The 13,604-nt window shown below is 43.8% G+C and overlaps 1 protein-coding gene across 5 annotated transcripts in view; it reads right to left on the minus strand.

Annotated features, from left to right (window-relative positions):
• Positions 1–3,019: 3,019 nt before the first annotated feature.
• The window catches only part of QKI (QKI, KH domain containing RNA binding), a 146,605-nt gene continuing 136,020 nt past the window's right edge, over positions 3,020–13,604 (minus strand). For 3 of the 5 annotated variants that reach the window (XM_037126029.2, XM_037126026.2, XM_037126025.2), the window contains exons 7-8: positions 12,747–12,821; positions 3,020–8,876 (exon numbers count right to left, since the gene is read on the minus strand). In XM_037126029.2, the coding sequence (XP_036981924.1) occupies positions 8,860–8,876; positions 12,747–12,821 (92 nt within the window). In that variant the 3' untranslated portion in view covers positions 3,020–8,859. Of the gene's footprint in view, positions 8,877–9,407; position 13,604 lie in introns of those variants that run through there. The other 2 variants (XR_005079655.2, XM_053668716.1) reach the window with 2 other exon arrangements.

The following is a 13,604-nucleotide window of genomic DNA, read 5'->3' on the forward strand; positions in this document are numbered from 1 at the left end:
CAGTGGGTGAGTAAATCGGATGCACTGCGGTGCATCCGGACAATGCAACACTACCCGGTGCTAAACGACGCATGAACCCGTGCGAGGACATGGGAGATCCAGTCTGGATCCCAACTGTAAGACATTCTGGAAAAGGCAAAACGATGGACAGTAGAAAGGCCCACAGTGGCCAGGAGCTGGGGAGAGGTGGGGGAGGAACTGGCAGGGTGGAGGATTTTCAGGGGAGTGGGGCCATTCTGATGATATTGTAATGGTGGACACGTGCCATTACACCATTTGTCCAAACCCGGAGGAGGACATCACCAAGGGTGAACGCCCCTGTGAACTGCGCAGTCTGGGTGGCGCTGCGTCTGTGCAGGTTCATTCCTTGTAGAAAGAGCACCCATTTGGTGGGGCATCCGCAGGCTGATGATGGGGGAGGCGGTGCACCCACACAGGGGCAGGGGGTGCAGGGCAAAACTCTCTATCACCTGCACAGTTTTGCTGTGAACCTAAATCGGCCCTAAGGAGTGAAGTCCCTTAAAAATAGACAAAACAAAAACACGTTGTCAAAATCGTCACTGTGGTAAAACAAAACTATCTGTAACATTTCCTATGATGAAAGGACCACAGGAAAAAACTGCCCGAGCAGCCTCAGTCAACGTTCTCTCTCTAAACACGCGTACTCCAGATTGGTGTATTATGATGTGTATGTAGAATTGAAATCTCTATTTGGACAGTGGACGTACACTTTGCATTCCTTTTGACAGAGCACAGAAAACTTCTAAGATTCAGGCTGCTTGCATTTTGCTTTACAATACCCTGAGCTTTCAGACACTTGGATGCTTTTGGCAAGTGAGGTGCTTCAGTGCAACTGTGGAAAAGCAGCCTCTGTTGCTCTAAAAACTAGAAATGCACAGCAAACACATTATACACTTGTTTTCAGCTGATGGCCCTTCGAAGATGTCTTACAGATTGTCTTACATCTGAAGATGTCTTCAGATTTCCTAGAGCTGTTGGAAGGGCATTAAGTTAAGGGTGATGGTAAAACATTTGTGTATCTTAGAGGCTAAAGTCACCCATGAAATGAAAGATGTCTTTGGTTAAAATGTCCTACGATGTGTCTACCTAGACCACGTATTTGGGGGCCGTCAGCAACAAGAATGACAGCGAACTCCCCCACCCAGGCCACCAAGGGGGCATTTTTTGAAGGACACGGACAGTCAAAGCATGCATGTTCCTCTTGGTTCCCGATTCTAAAGCATTAAGCCATTTTATTACACAGCTTCCCCGTACAGGGTAACAAATTGGGTGCAGTTCCATGTGCAGAGAAATGGTTTTGCCGCATCATATACTGATGATAGCATCTGACTTCCACCACGTGTCCAGTCGGTTGAGCTCTGAAAAAACTGGCTGAGGTCCCAAGGTAACATGCGGTACAGGACAGACACGACTGCCTGCTGACGGGCTACTTCCTAGTGTCTTTTCCTACCACCTGACTTTGAAAGCCATTGGATACAATGACACAATTCTCTTCTAATCTTCAGCCCATCCAACAACTTTCCCTCTGGTGTTTCTGTATTTTAATTTCATCGCAATTCTAGTTCCTGCTCTTACGAAACTTCCATGGGGAATATAGGTAGCAATTCAGTTGGGGAGGGAGAATTGGGCCTACTGTGCACAGTACGGCTCGAGGCAGCGACCTGCCGAGGGCCCCGGGCAGCACGGCACACGTGGACGGCCAGCACGGCACACCTGGACGGCCAGCACGCTCTGCTCCCACGTGCACCCGGGACTCACAGCACACCTTACTCCCACCACTTTTGGGTCTAGTAGGATGACCAGAAAAACGTGATGAAGTTGATGGAGTAACCGACTCCATTCTCAAGTTCAGACCATTTATATCGCATGTGCACTCTGCCCATGCTTCCCTGCAATTCGCTCTGCTCAGTGCTGACTTGAAGCAGCGCTTTTCTGAATTTGGGGGCTACGAAGGAGGGGCTTCCCGTTAGCCACCTCCACACACCCTGCCCTGACCATCATTTACTGCATCCTGATTGGCTGGCAGTTTTCACTTAGAAACCACACAGCACCCTGAGTTTTCAGGAGGAACACCCTGTGTTACACTGTACCCTGTACCACTTAGGTGTCTCAAGTTAAAACTCCCACTCCAGGTCAGGACAGGCATGGCCAGGTGCCTATGAGCACCAGGGAGGCGGGCACCAAACTGACCAGGCGGCACTCAGTCTGAGGACGGCCACACTGGAGTTCCCGAGGGGTGCCAGGAGAACGTGTGCCTCGGCTTTCTGGCTGTTTTGATGTACAACGGACCAGGCGAAGAGCTGCTCGACTGTACCTTGTGCTCTTAGAAGGGTGTGAGAAGGGCACTGCCAAGGCCAACGAGGTCCCACCGAGTGATCAGAAAGGAGGTAAAAGGCAAGACTGCAGGCCAGAGAACTGGGGCCAGTGTGGCCGCGGAGGCTCCGCACGTAGACTTCAGCCCGAAATCATGAAAGGGTTTCAAAAAATTTTTTTTGAACCAATTCTTTGTCGAAGGAATGGATGTCACTATAGACGTTTGCACGCAGCAGAGACCAAGTTCTGCTCGGCATTCCTTTCTTCTTTGTTACATCTCAAAAGGCCACACAAATGGCACCTGAGATTCCCAATCAGAAATGACAACATTTTTGCCCTGGCTGGTGTGGCTCAGTGGATTGAGTGCTGGCCAGCGAACCAAAGGGTCGCTGGTTTGATCCCCAGCAGGGCGTGTGTGAGAGGCAACCACACATCGATACGTCCCTCTCCTTCTCCCTCCCTTTCCCTCTACAAATAAATAAATGAAATCTTTTTTGTTTTTTAAAGAAGTGACAACTTTTGGGATGCCTATCCAATTGACAACACTGCAAGTCTGTTGATGGATTTCCTCTTAGCTGCTGTGATCGGGGAAAACATTACGATCACCTTCCAGGGAAGTGGTGTGAGGGCCCCAGTGTGTCAGATTCTCGTCCTTTCTCTTGAGTAGTAAAAGCATCAGTAAAAATTAGAAATTGACCATGTGCGTTCTTTATTTACACGTGAGCTTTGGGGGCAGGACAGGGGCAGCAGCCCGCTCAAGCAGCCGGAGGAGGCACAAGCATTTTCCAGTTGGTTTACTGCGCTGGTCTATGTACAGTCTTGGCTCTCCACCCGCACGTCGCTGGGGAAGACCCTGTTTCAACTTTGTATGGACAGTTTCCAAAAGTACAACTCTACACGCTTTGTACGCACCACTACAACACACACCGTCAGAGATGCACTAGGTATTCGAAACTTCAGTCACAGCATTTTCAAAAGGACAACTTTTTTACCCGGGAGCTGAGCTCTTCCTTCACAACTCGGTGTCTGTTGCTAAGAAAGGGCAGCGAAACTGGCACTGCAAGCGATGCGGGGTCAGCGCTGCTGTGGGCTGCACTCGCCACCCCCACATGCCTGGCCCCCCGGCCCTCCTCCCCCTCCGCCTGCCCCAGCGGTTAGTGCGGCAGACAGGGCTGAGCAAGAACGAGGTTGAGGCGAACCAGTTTGATTCGACGTTGAGCACCAGGTATTCACCACAAAGGTGTTTCAATTTAGATTTGATAGTCAAGAAACCACAGGTAAAATGACCTGTGTGTACCACGAGTGTTATATATAAAAGCAACTATTTTTCCATTTTGAATCAAGACATGGAGGAATCTGGGACTACGTTAAAAAAATGACCTTTCGAACTACTTAGAAAGTTTGTAAAATCCAAAGTTTTCTGAGAAATTTGCTACTGAATAATTTATCAATACGTCTCATTTCACTAAAAACCACTTGCTGTCAACACCGTAACTGTCGTCAAGGAATCAAACATCCCGAACGAGCGGCCTGGAGAAAGCCGACTGCCCCGTAAAGGCGGTGGGCTTCGCTCGCAAGGAGGGTCTCGCCTTGGTAGTGAGCATTTTCACCCAAACCCGCTGTCCGCTCCCGGCCCACCAGAAAATGCAGCCCTTCGTGTTCGCCGCGTACCCATCCAGAAAGCGTCGCCTCCCTGTGTGTGTGTGTGCACGCACCCCACCGCACCGCACGGGGGGGGGGGGCCTCAGCCTCCACAGGCAACTGCACTGGGAGTATCAGGTGTATGTGTGTGTCTACCGTCTTGCTACATTCCTCCTGATATGTTGCCTAAGAAAAAACATGCTTAACTCCTGAGTACATTCATTTCACCGAAGTCTTGACTAAAAGCTTTAGGTTTCAGTTGTTTTCTTCAATTGTTTTACAAATAGTAAGAAGTGATAAGCCGACCAGCATGCTTTCCTCCTGAGCTCAGTGGTTTCGCGCCTGGGCAGAAGTGCAATGTGCGATGCTGCTCTCGCCCCTGAACAGCAGCAGCCCCGTCCCACTTCCCCCATGCCCACGGGTGACAGTGCGGCGGGACTGTCCATCAAGGACCCTCCCGTGTGAGATGAGTCAGCTGCACAGAAACTCATCAGCTTAGGTGATGTGGCACCTGATGGCTGGTATATGAGCAGCTTCAGAGACATCTCTGAACTCCTCCAGAATGACACACGAGCCCCACGGCAACGAGAACTTCTGCAGGCAGCAGAGCTCGGGCTGCCCAGCCCTCCCGTGGGCCACACCCCCCACCCCTTTGGAGAAACCACCCAACTCATTTAATCCAGATGACCATCTGTTACAACTGCATCAGTTCTTATCACTATCCTATGTAATACATATATATGTACATATTATGGGAATAAATAAATACAAAGTGAGAATGCTTTGACAGTCCGATTAGTTTAAAGCATACTGGTTATGTCTTCTGTAACATGCGACTCATCTCAGCCCCAGAATTTAGAACTTAAATAAAATGCAATTTATAAAAATAAGCCACTAGTTATGAATGCAAAAATTCATCTTAAGAATTTTTTATTATCCATATCTGTTTCACAGATAATAAATAGAAATTAACAACTCCTGTGAAATAAAAATGCACTTCCAGAGTTAAACTAAGAATCCCCATGCAGAGGTCACTTTACCTAGACTGCCGCCGAGAGAGGCAGGGTTATATCTGACCTGCACGCAGAACTCAATGACAGGGGACTGTCAACCCTCGGGCACGCCCTCGCCTCAGTGCCGCACTATGACCGCACTTTGGAGGAGGTGCCGGGGGAAGAGCACCTGAGAACTGACCGCGGCCGCCTGCGGCGGGCTGAGGGCTGTGGGCGGCGGCCCCCCTGGTCCACGACTTCCTCCACACTGTCCTGAGAATCACAGCCACTCTGCCGTGACCTGTGCTGAGCGCCCCCAAGGGGAGCAGCGGGCTAAACAGGTCAACAGTTCATAAAGGAAAAGTGTCCGTTTAAAATGACAGAACACCAGCACTCTTTGCTGTGCAATGTAACCAATAATACTACCTCACTTACAGAAATTAAGAGAAGTGGTTCAACAAAGAATCAAACTGGTTTCTTGGGCTACATCATTACAAGGAATCTCTTTACTCTTAATGCTGTGAGCAGACAGGGATTATCTTGGAGAAGGAAAACTAAGAAAGGAATTAGTACTGCAGAGGCTGAAAGGCAAGTGGCAAGACCAGGAGAGCCCTCACACCAAAGCCGCCTCCTCGTTCCCCTCTCTACCGGCACCTCCCCCCTCGAAGTAACACAGTCAACAAAGCCCCTGCCGCAGGAGTGTGGGGACTGTCAGCTGACAGACAACACACAAACAAGTCACGCCGTGTTATCTGTGGTCACGTTCCTCAGGGTTAGTCCAGTAACTCAACACTTTACATCCTTTTGTCTTTCTTTCTTTGTTTTAATTAAACACGTAAAGGTTAATAAACAGACATAGTCCAGAGTTAGTAGGTTGGTATTATAACATTTATTAAAATAATGCCATGGGTTAATAGAAACAGCAAAGAACCAAAGAATTAAAATGCAAGCTATGTAAAATCCCAACTAAAACCCAAAAGTATCTAATGTATTCATTCATTAGCTAACTAAAAAGCCCAAGAAAGACAAGACACCCAATATAATAAAGTACTGCAAAACAATTGGCAATTTTCAGTTATCAAAATTGTGGATTTTGCATTTTGTATCCTTTTCTCAATCAAGAAAAAAATTCTTTTTGAATGTTATATAACATACATATAAAACAAGATAGAAAAATACATTATAAACTTGTAACAATGGCTGTAAATACATTATCTTACATGTTTCTCATAGGCAATAGGTTGGTTATGGTACATACAGAGCATGAAACTACTGAGATAATAACAGACAAAAACACATGTCAGCTGTACGGTAACATACAAGCGACACTCCCATCTACCCACACTAAAAAATTACATAATACTGTCAAAAAAAGTCTTAAAAACTACATATTTTAATAAGAAATAAATTCAATAAAGAATGATAATACTGAGAACCAAGGCATTCAGATTTCAAAAGTCATGCTTATTGTCAGTTGATCCAAAACGGTTTCAACTAAGTTTTCAAAAGTTTGTTCAGAGCCAACACTGCTCCTAAGTATCACACATCTATTTCATACACGTACTTTCTTCCCCATAAAAGACCTTTGATAAACATCTAAAATGTCCAGGTATAACATAGTTGAGATGAAACTGGATCAAATACTGGTACTGTTTTTAAACTACTACCACACCTCAAGTGTTTGAGTGTCGCAAATTTATTCAACCAAACAAAGGAAAGATCAAAATGGCACGGCAAGTGCCGTCACTGAACCAGACAGCGGTGTGGGTGACAGGAAGACAGCAGTGGCGCTGAACCAGAGCTGGCCGCTACTAAACAATGCGTGTCTATTGCATAGTAAATCAACTGAAAACGTTTCTGAGCGAGACCCGGTGACGGAGGAGGTCCCTGCGGAGGTGCTTACTGAGCTCACTGCTGACGTCGGACTGTGCAGGTGTGTACGAGGGGACGAGCTGAGCAGCTGGCACCCACTGCCCCTTGACATTTGCCACGTCTGGTACTGAAGCAGCTGATGGCCACCAAACGTTCAGAGAGACACAGGCTCTGTGCACACGTCACTTCAACTACAGGGGACCGACCAGGAGCTGGGCTCCCATGTAATTGAGCATTTATATGCACAGCGATGCTGGGTTTCCACCCTTTTCAAGTTGAAACAAGGTGTGTGTGGGGGGGGTGCCTTACGTTATTAAAACTGGGGGGTGGGCTACCTGGTAGGGAGGAGAAGTCTGATTAAGTTTGGGTCATTTGGAGAAAGAACACTTTTCCAGAATGAAAATCAAGACGGTCCATTTTTGTGAAGACGTTCAGCTAAACATAGTATCAGTCTTCAAATAATAAGGCGGAATTCAACACACACCCTTGTCTCTGAATTTAAAAACAAAGCTCTAATTTGTCTGTAAACTGATGCTCAAATCACACATAATTTTTATCCCAGAATCCTTTGGGGTAACATTAAATATTGCAATAATCAAAAGCAATCAATTATGATTTTAAAAGAATGATGTTTGAAAACACGTGTCAGGCATTAGAAAAATTATCAAATTGTTTCACAGTATCAGATTTGGCAAATTTGTATCAAGGTAACGTGGCAAAAAATATGTAATTCAAACCATCAACTCATTAATCTCCCCCTTATCTGCTCTCACATACTGGGCAGCTGAGTAACGTGCGCTAACTTGTGTTCTGAGGGAGGAGCTGATCTTACGAGACACTTGACTAAATGACCATGAAGAAAAATAAGGCACTTCCTTTTCTTTAGACTTATTCCAATACTTAAAAAATAAAAAAGAAAGACAAAAAGGCTCTTTTGGTCTTTTGTTTCTTGACAACCACCAGAAAAAATCATTTAATGAAATAAAGGGTTTTTCTTTGTTCTTTTTCTTTTTTTATAATACTTGAAAGTATAAAATGCTACATTTCCAAAAATATATATATTTTTCTGCACCAGCACCCTTGTATAGTAAAAGTATCTACTTTTGTTCATTGTTTCAATGCACTACACTTTATCTACAATTTCATTACATGTATACAGCAAAGAGGCAAGCATGGCTTTTACATCCTTAATGATTTTTTCTATACAGGGAGGTTTAAAACAATCTCTGAACAGTTTGCCCAGTCACGTGACACATAATGCATGTACCTTGTTCTCACGGATTTTTAAGGAGCTGTGACACAAAGGCTTAGTCGTTTTAACTCAGATAGTTACTTTTGAAATAGTGTTGCAGTTTTGTTCTTTGCGTTACTTTTCAGGTTCCTTGCTAAGTAAGGTTTCTCTCGTGGCACACCCCCGACACTTCAGATGCCGGCAGGCAACACAGAAAAGGCTGCCGCTGCCGCCCTGGGCGGGCGCTGTAGTGACTGAACAGCGTATCAGATTTTGAACACTTTTAAAATCCCTTCACCAACGACATCCCTGACCAAAGGTTCATGCATGATGCATCACCACACAGTACATTCAGAGCTTGGACTCGCCACGAGAAGGAAGGGCTCCTAGGAAGTCTCTCACAGTAACTGCCTGTCACTGAGTAGTCAAGGGCCACCCGGCTCCCCTCCTGCAGGGAGGCCTTCTTACCGTTCGTTCGCTTAGGGCGGGACATGGGAAGATGATCAGTGCTGTGGCATGAATTGGGCCTTATTGCTTTACTACTATTCAGTGCAGGTTCTAGAACCATTTTCACCCAAACAGGAGAAACAAAACAAAACAAAACAAAAGCTGAGTTGGAGGACAATTTCTTTGTCTTTTGTTTGGTTAGATGGTAAGACGAACGGACAAGTGCCTCAGCTCGCTGCACTGACGACAGGCAAGCAAAGGCGATTACCAGTTAACTGATCAGCAGGCAGGCATGGTCAGGTCATCATTGGGTGAAGAGTTCAGAGGTCAGAAGGTCATAGGTTAGTTGCCGGTGGCGGCTGGGTGGTTAGAAACAAAAAACAAAACAAAAAAAAAAAAGAAAAGAAAAGATAGAGAAGAGATTAGTTTCAGCTAGTGACGGCTTAATGACAACATGAAAAACTAATCACAACTAATAAAAAAAAAGCATGTGTAATTCTGACGAACTGATTGACACCATCTACAAAATACAATAAAAATCATGACAATTTCATATCATGATTTGAACGAATGAAGGAGAGCCCTCTCCCACAAAAACAAAAAACCGGTTAACAGGAAAAAATGGAAATAAAATATAACTAACGACTAACAGTTAGTAGCCCGATGGAGGAAACTGAGGACGACGAGGAGGAGGTCCGGTGCACGGGACTGGGGCGGTCGGCGGCGGGCCTGACTGCCCTCAAGCATTAGTACTCTCTCAGGTGCAAGCATTAAGCAACTATTAATGATGGATGTGATTATTAACAACTGATGATTAACAGAAATGGATCTACAGAAATTTAAATTTGTGTGAACAACTTGGTTCAACATAAACTCTGGGCCAAACAAGGTTTCTTTTGTTCAATAAATGTTTATTGCTTTTTCAATTGTTCTATTTACAAACAACACGGGGTCTCCTGGCCTCATGATACAGAGCGACACTAACCTGCAGTCTAGCAGTGTAGGCAACGTCGTGGGAACCAGAAAAGGCCAGGCCCTTTGTGCGCCGGCCTACACTTTCCAGTTGGAAATACTATTTTACAATATAGAACACTTATAAAATGCACTTGCATGTAAACACTGTAAAATCCTGCCATTTAAAATTCTATACTCAAAAGCTCTAAGTACATCAAAAAATAGAAGAAATTTCTAATTGATACCAATAAGGCATTTTAAAACTACAGCTTTCTTTATTCAACTTCAAAGCTAATTCTCTGCAAATACAATAAAATCTGACATTTCATATACATTCCTGCTTTATATATTTTAAAAGAAGCCACCTGTAAATACTATTTTCTTTTGCAAAATAACAAACAGAACAAAAAATCTTTAAAATTACAGTAAAACATAAAGTAGTTCTCAAGTGGAAAAGTTCTCGTCCCCAATGTCCTTGAGTCGTTCCTTCCTTAATCAAACACTGTCACGTTCTGCTTCATCAAACTTGGTCCACTTAACAGTAGTATGATTTTTAAGACTCATTCAACAGCTTAATTATTTCTACGATATTCTGAGGTTTGAAAGAATTTTCTGTACTGTGGCCACTGTGACTAGGGCAGAGGAGATACGAAATGCTTCAGTGCAAAGGTAGATTCTGTGCCGCTTCGTAAATCGAAACCCAGTAGGTCTGACGTTCACAGAGTCAAATGGTCTATGTAGTCGACTGGCCTGCCCTCACCGAACAAAGATGCTTTCTGCAGTCTATCACTTAGAATAGTTTAGAAATACTACAAAAATACTGTATCTTTAGTGTGACCAAATCATCCCTGAATTTCTTAAAAATAGTGGAATTCTATTTAAGACACAAACGGCTACTCCGTAGTCAAAGGAGAACACTAACGGTTCACGGGATGTAGCCACACCGCTTCCCAGGCCTCCAGAGACAGAGTCTCGAAGCGCTTTCCATACTATCATTTTGATTAAAACTGTATTAAGTTTCTTACACAAACTGTATAAGTAATGGTTTCTGTAAAACCACTGTTCAGAAACACTCTCATTTCTGCACGTGGAACCCACAGAAAAAGCAGACTGCCGTTCCCACGCACACCAGCGCACCTACCACACCTCCTCTGCCGAGTCCTGGCCCCCACAGCACACACAGGCGTGTCGACCGTGCAAAATAATGTATGGTTCACTTTGACTAAAAAGTCAGTTGGTCTTTCATAGGCTTCAAATTCAGTTTTGAAATGTGCAGAGGTGGGTTTGCTTTTAAGAGCTAGGTGCTTGTCCGCCCTGCCGCACTCTGAACGCTCACGCAGAACCACACGGTTACGGGCTCACGAGCTGAGCTTCCTTGCATTAAATGAACACTTATATTAATCTTCCCCTCAAAAGATTAAAAAAAAGTAAAAACCCTCACAAATAGAGAAAACAGTAGTATCACTGAATAATTTAAGTGGAGGGCCGCGGGCCTCTCCCCTGACCAGTGAGCGTGTGCGGTGACAGCGAGAGCAGTGTGCGGGGGGGGCTCTGTTATCAGAGGGAAAAAGTAGCATTTCGGTTTGCTGACATTGCATTGTGAATAAAAACAGTGACAGGACTAACGAAAACACATGTAAGTACGAAAGAGCCATGCATGGAATGTGTTCTTATTTTGAAATGCAATAAGATCTTCTTAGTATTTTCAACTATCTCAAGGCACTGGAGAATTGAGTAGGCCAATAACTACTGTGTTAAAATTATGAACACTCTGAAAGGGGCATAGGAGGAAAGGTGAACAGAAGAAAAACTACTTCCAAATACTCCTGACTATTTTAGACAGTGACTTTGGGGAAAGAAAGGCTTCGGATCATTCATGGAATTACTCGGATTCTCCAAATCCGCACGACTCTTCCCCTGTGAAAAACGCCCTCCTTTGTGAGGAGACGTGCTCTGGTGTGAGGAGAGAGCTGCGCACGCGTGTGCACAACACGCTCACAAGGCGCGCGGTGCTCACAGATGACCGCTGAGCTCGGAGGGTCTCTCCATTTTGTTCATTAAATCATTACGAGTAACACAGTAGTTAAAAATCTTCAAGGCTGTTTGTTTAATGATATATTATGCTAAATAAATATCATCGATATCTTTGGAAAGGTATTTTATTCTGACGCGGACAACAGCTGTGTCCAGTGTTCAAGAGAACTGTGCGAAGTACAGACAGATCTTTCACAAGGTCACAGGAGATGTAGAATTGAGGTTTCAATCCATCACTTTTCCAAACGGGTATTAGTTAGATCAACTAAATCGGTAGGTAATAAATGTGCCATAAAAAAAAAAAGCTTATAAAAAATTCTCTTCTACCTTGCTTTGGATTCCTATCTTATGATTTCAAACTCAGAAAAAGAATTCAATGTCAATAAACCGAAAATATCACTCCTCAATAAACATAAATAATCCTTCAAGGGTCCAAGGGAATACACAGGACACAAATTACAAACGCTGAGGAGGAGAAAAGGGAAGACTTATTTCCAGTCACAGGTCAGGCAAAAAGACGCTCAGATGGCTGGATCGTGTCACCACAGAACTTCCAAAGATAGTTTACCTTTAGAAAATGGGTTTTAGCAGCAAATGACAAAAATCAAAGGATCCATTTGGAAGAAAATATAATAAAAGGGAACTGATTTTCTGACTTATAAATAAGATCCAACTGCACCAAAGTCCTCTTCACAGTCCTCACTTTGCTGATTTCAGCTAAGTACTTGACATGCATAACCTCATGTTTGTACAGTGGCTCAAATGTCATATCAAAAAGGAAAATGGGAAAATAAATCTTCAATTTTCTCCAAAGAACACAGGAGGCATAGATTCCCTTACTTCTCTCATTAAAGCACCATCTGCTCAGTTCATTTTGCAAAACCCACCCAAAAATTCAGAATAAAAAAAAATTTTTAGCAAAAATTATTACTGAGAAATAATCAAGGCAAAACCAAAAATTAATAGCTCCCCAATGGACTAATTTGTGTTTTAGTAGGAATAAATCACAGTACATACTAATAGGATTTAATAAGTTAAAATATGAAGGGAGGGATAAAAACACAAAAATGCATCCCCAAAACCCACCCCTTAAATCTGTCAATTGTTATAAATTAATTTAGAAAAAGGAGAAGAAATGCTGTGCAGTAAACAGTCACGCGTTATCCACCAGGTGTGGAGTTGCAGATCACCCAGACCCCCAGCGCACGCCTCACAGACAAGGACTGCAGAGCTAAACTAACCTCGGTCTGCGGTCACAATCCTTTGGTAAGGATGGACGCGCATATCGTGCCTCCGAACTTTAGTAGCCACCGCACCTAGTTAAATCGCAATCACCAAGACAAAGTTAGAAAACATTCACAAGGGGGAAAAACAAACATTAACAGGTTTATAAAAATGAATTTCAAATGTTCATTTACTACAAAAATTTCATTTTAAGAAATATGTTAAGGCACAGTAGTTTTAAAATTAACCATAATATTGTTGCGTATATATGCGTCTATTAATATTGCATTTACTTCAAACATCTTGGCCTTAACCTATTTTATCCATTAATTTATAATCCCAAGACACAGTATTTCATGAACTCTATGAGCCCCAAACCAACATTTACGCTTTACTAGTCACATATTCACCGAGGTGCTTCTCCCGCAGCAGGACCGCTGCAAAGCACGCCGTGCTCACCGCTGACAGTGACTGGCTAACCTTCAGACCACTTCCAGAGTTTATCACGTAAAAAGGTTTCTGAGCAATTTGTAAAGCCTACAGATTGTGGTTTTAAACTTTGAGTCAATAAGTATGAACCGCAATGAATTAGGTGATTAGTAAAGCAAACAGTATAGTACACTTAGCAGTCAGTACACTACTCCACACTCCTTTATGAATTACCATTACTTTGTAAGGGTATAGACTAAACCAAATTAATAACAACTTTTACTTCCTATCAGTGTGCAAAAAGTGCAAGTAAGTCACTGACTGCTAGGCTAAGCTTCCCTCCCCCCGGAGGCTGCTGAGACTAAGCATTTGTTAAATTCAGATCTGATGAGGGTTCAGTTAAGACCGTTCTTGAATTCTTAGCCTTTCGTTGGGAAAGCCATACC

Source organism: Artibeus jamaicensis, unplaced genomic scaffold (genome assembly GCF_021234435.1).
Source record: "Artibeus jamaicensis isolate MK-2021 breed Jamaican fruit bat unplaced genomic scaffold, CSHL_Jam_final contig_497, whole genome shotgun sequence".
NCBI classification, from domain to species: Eukaryota; Metazoa; Chordata; class Mammalia; order Chiroptera; family Phyllostomidae; genus Artibeus; species Artibeus jamaicensis.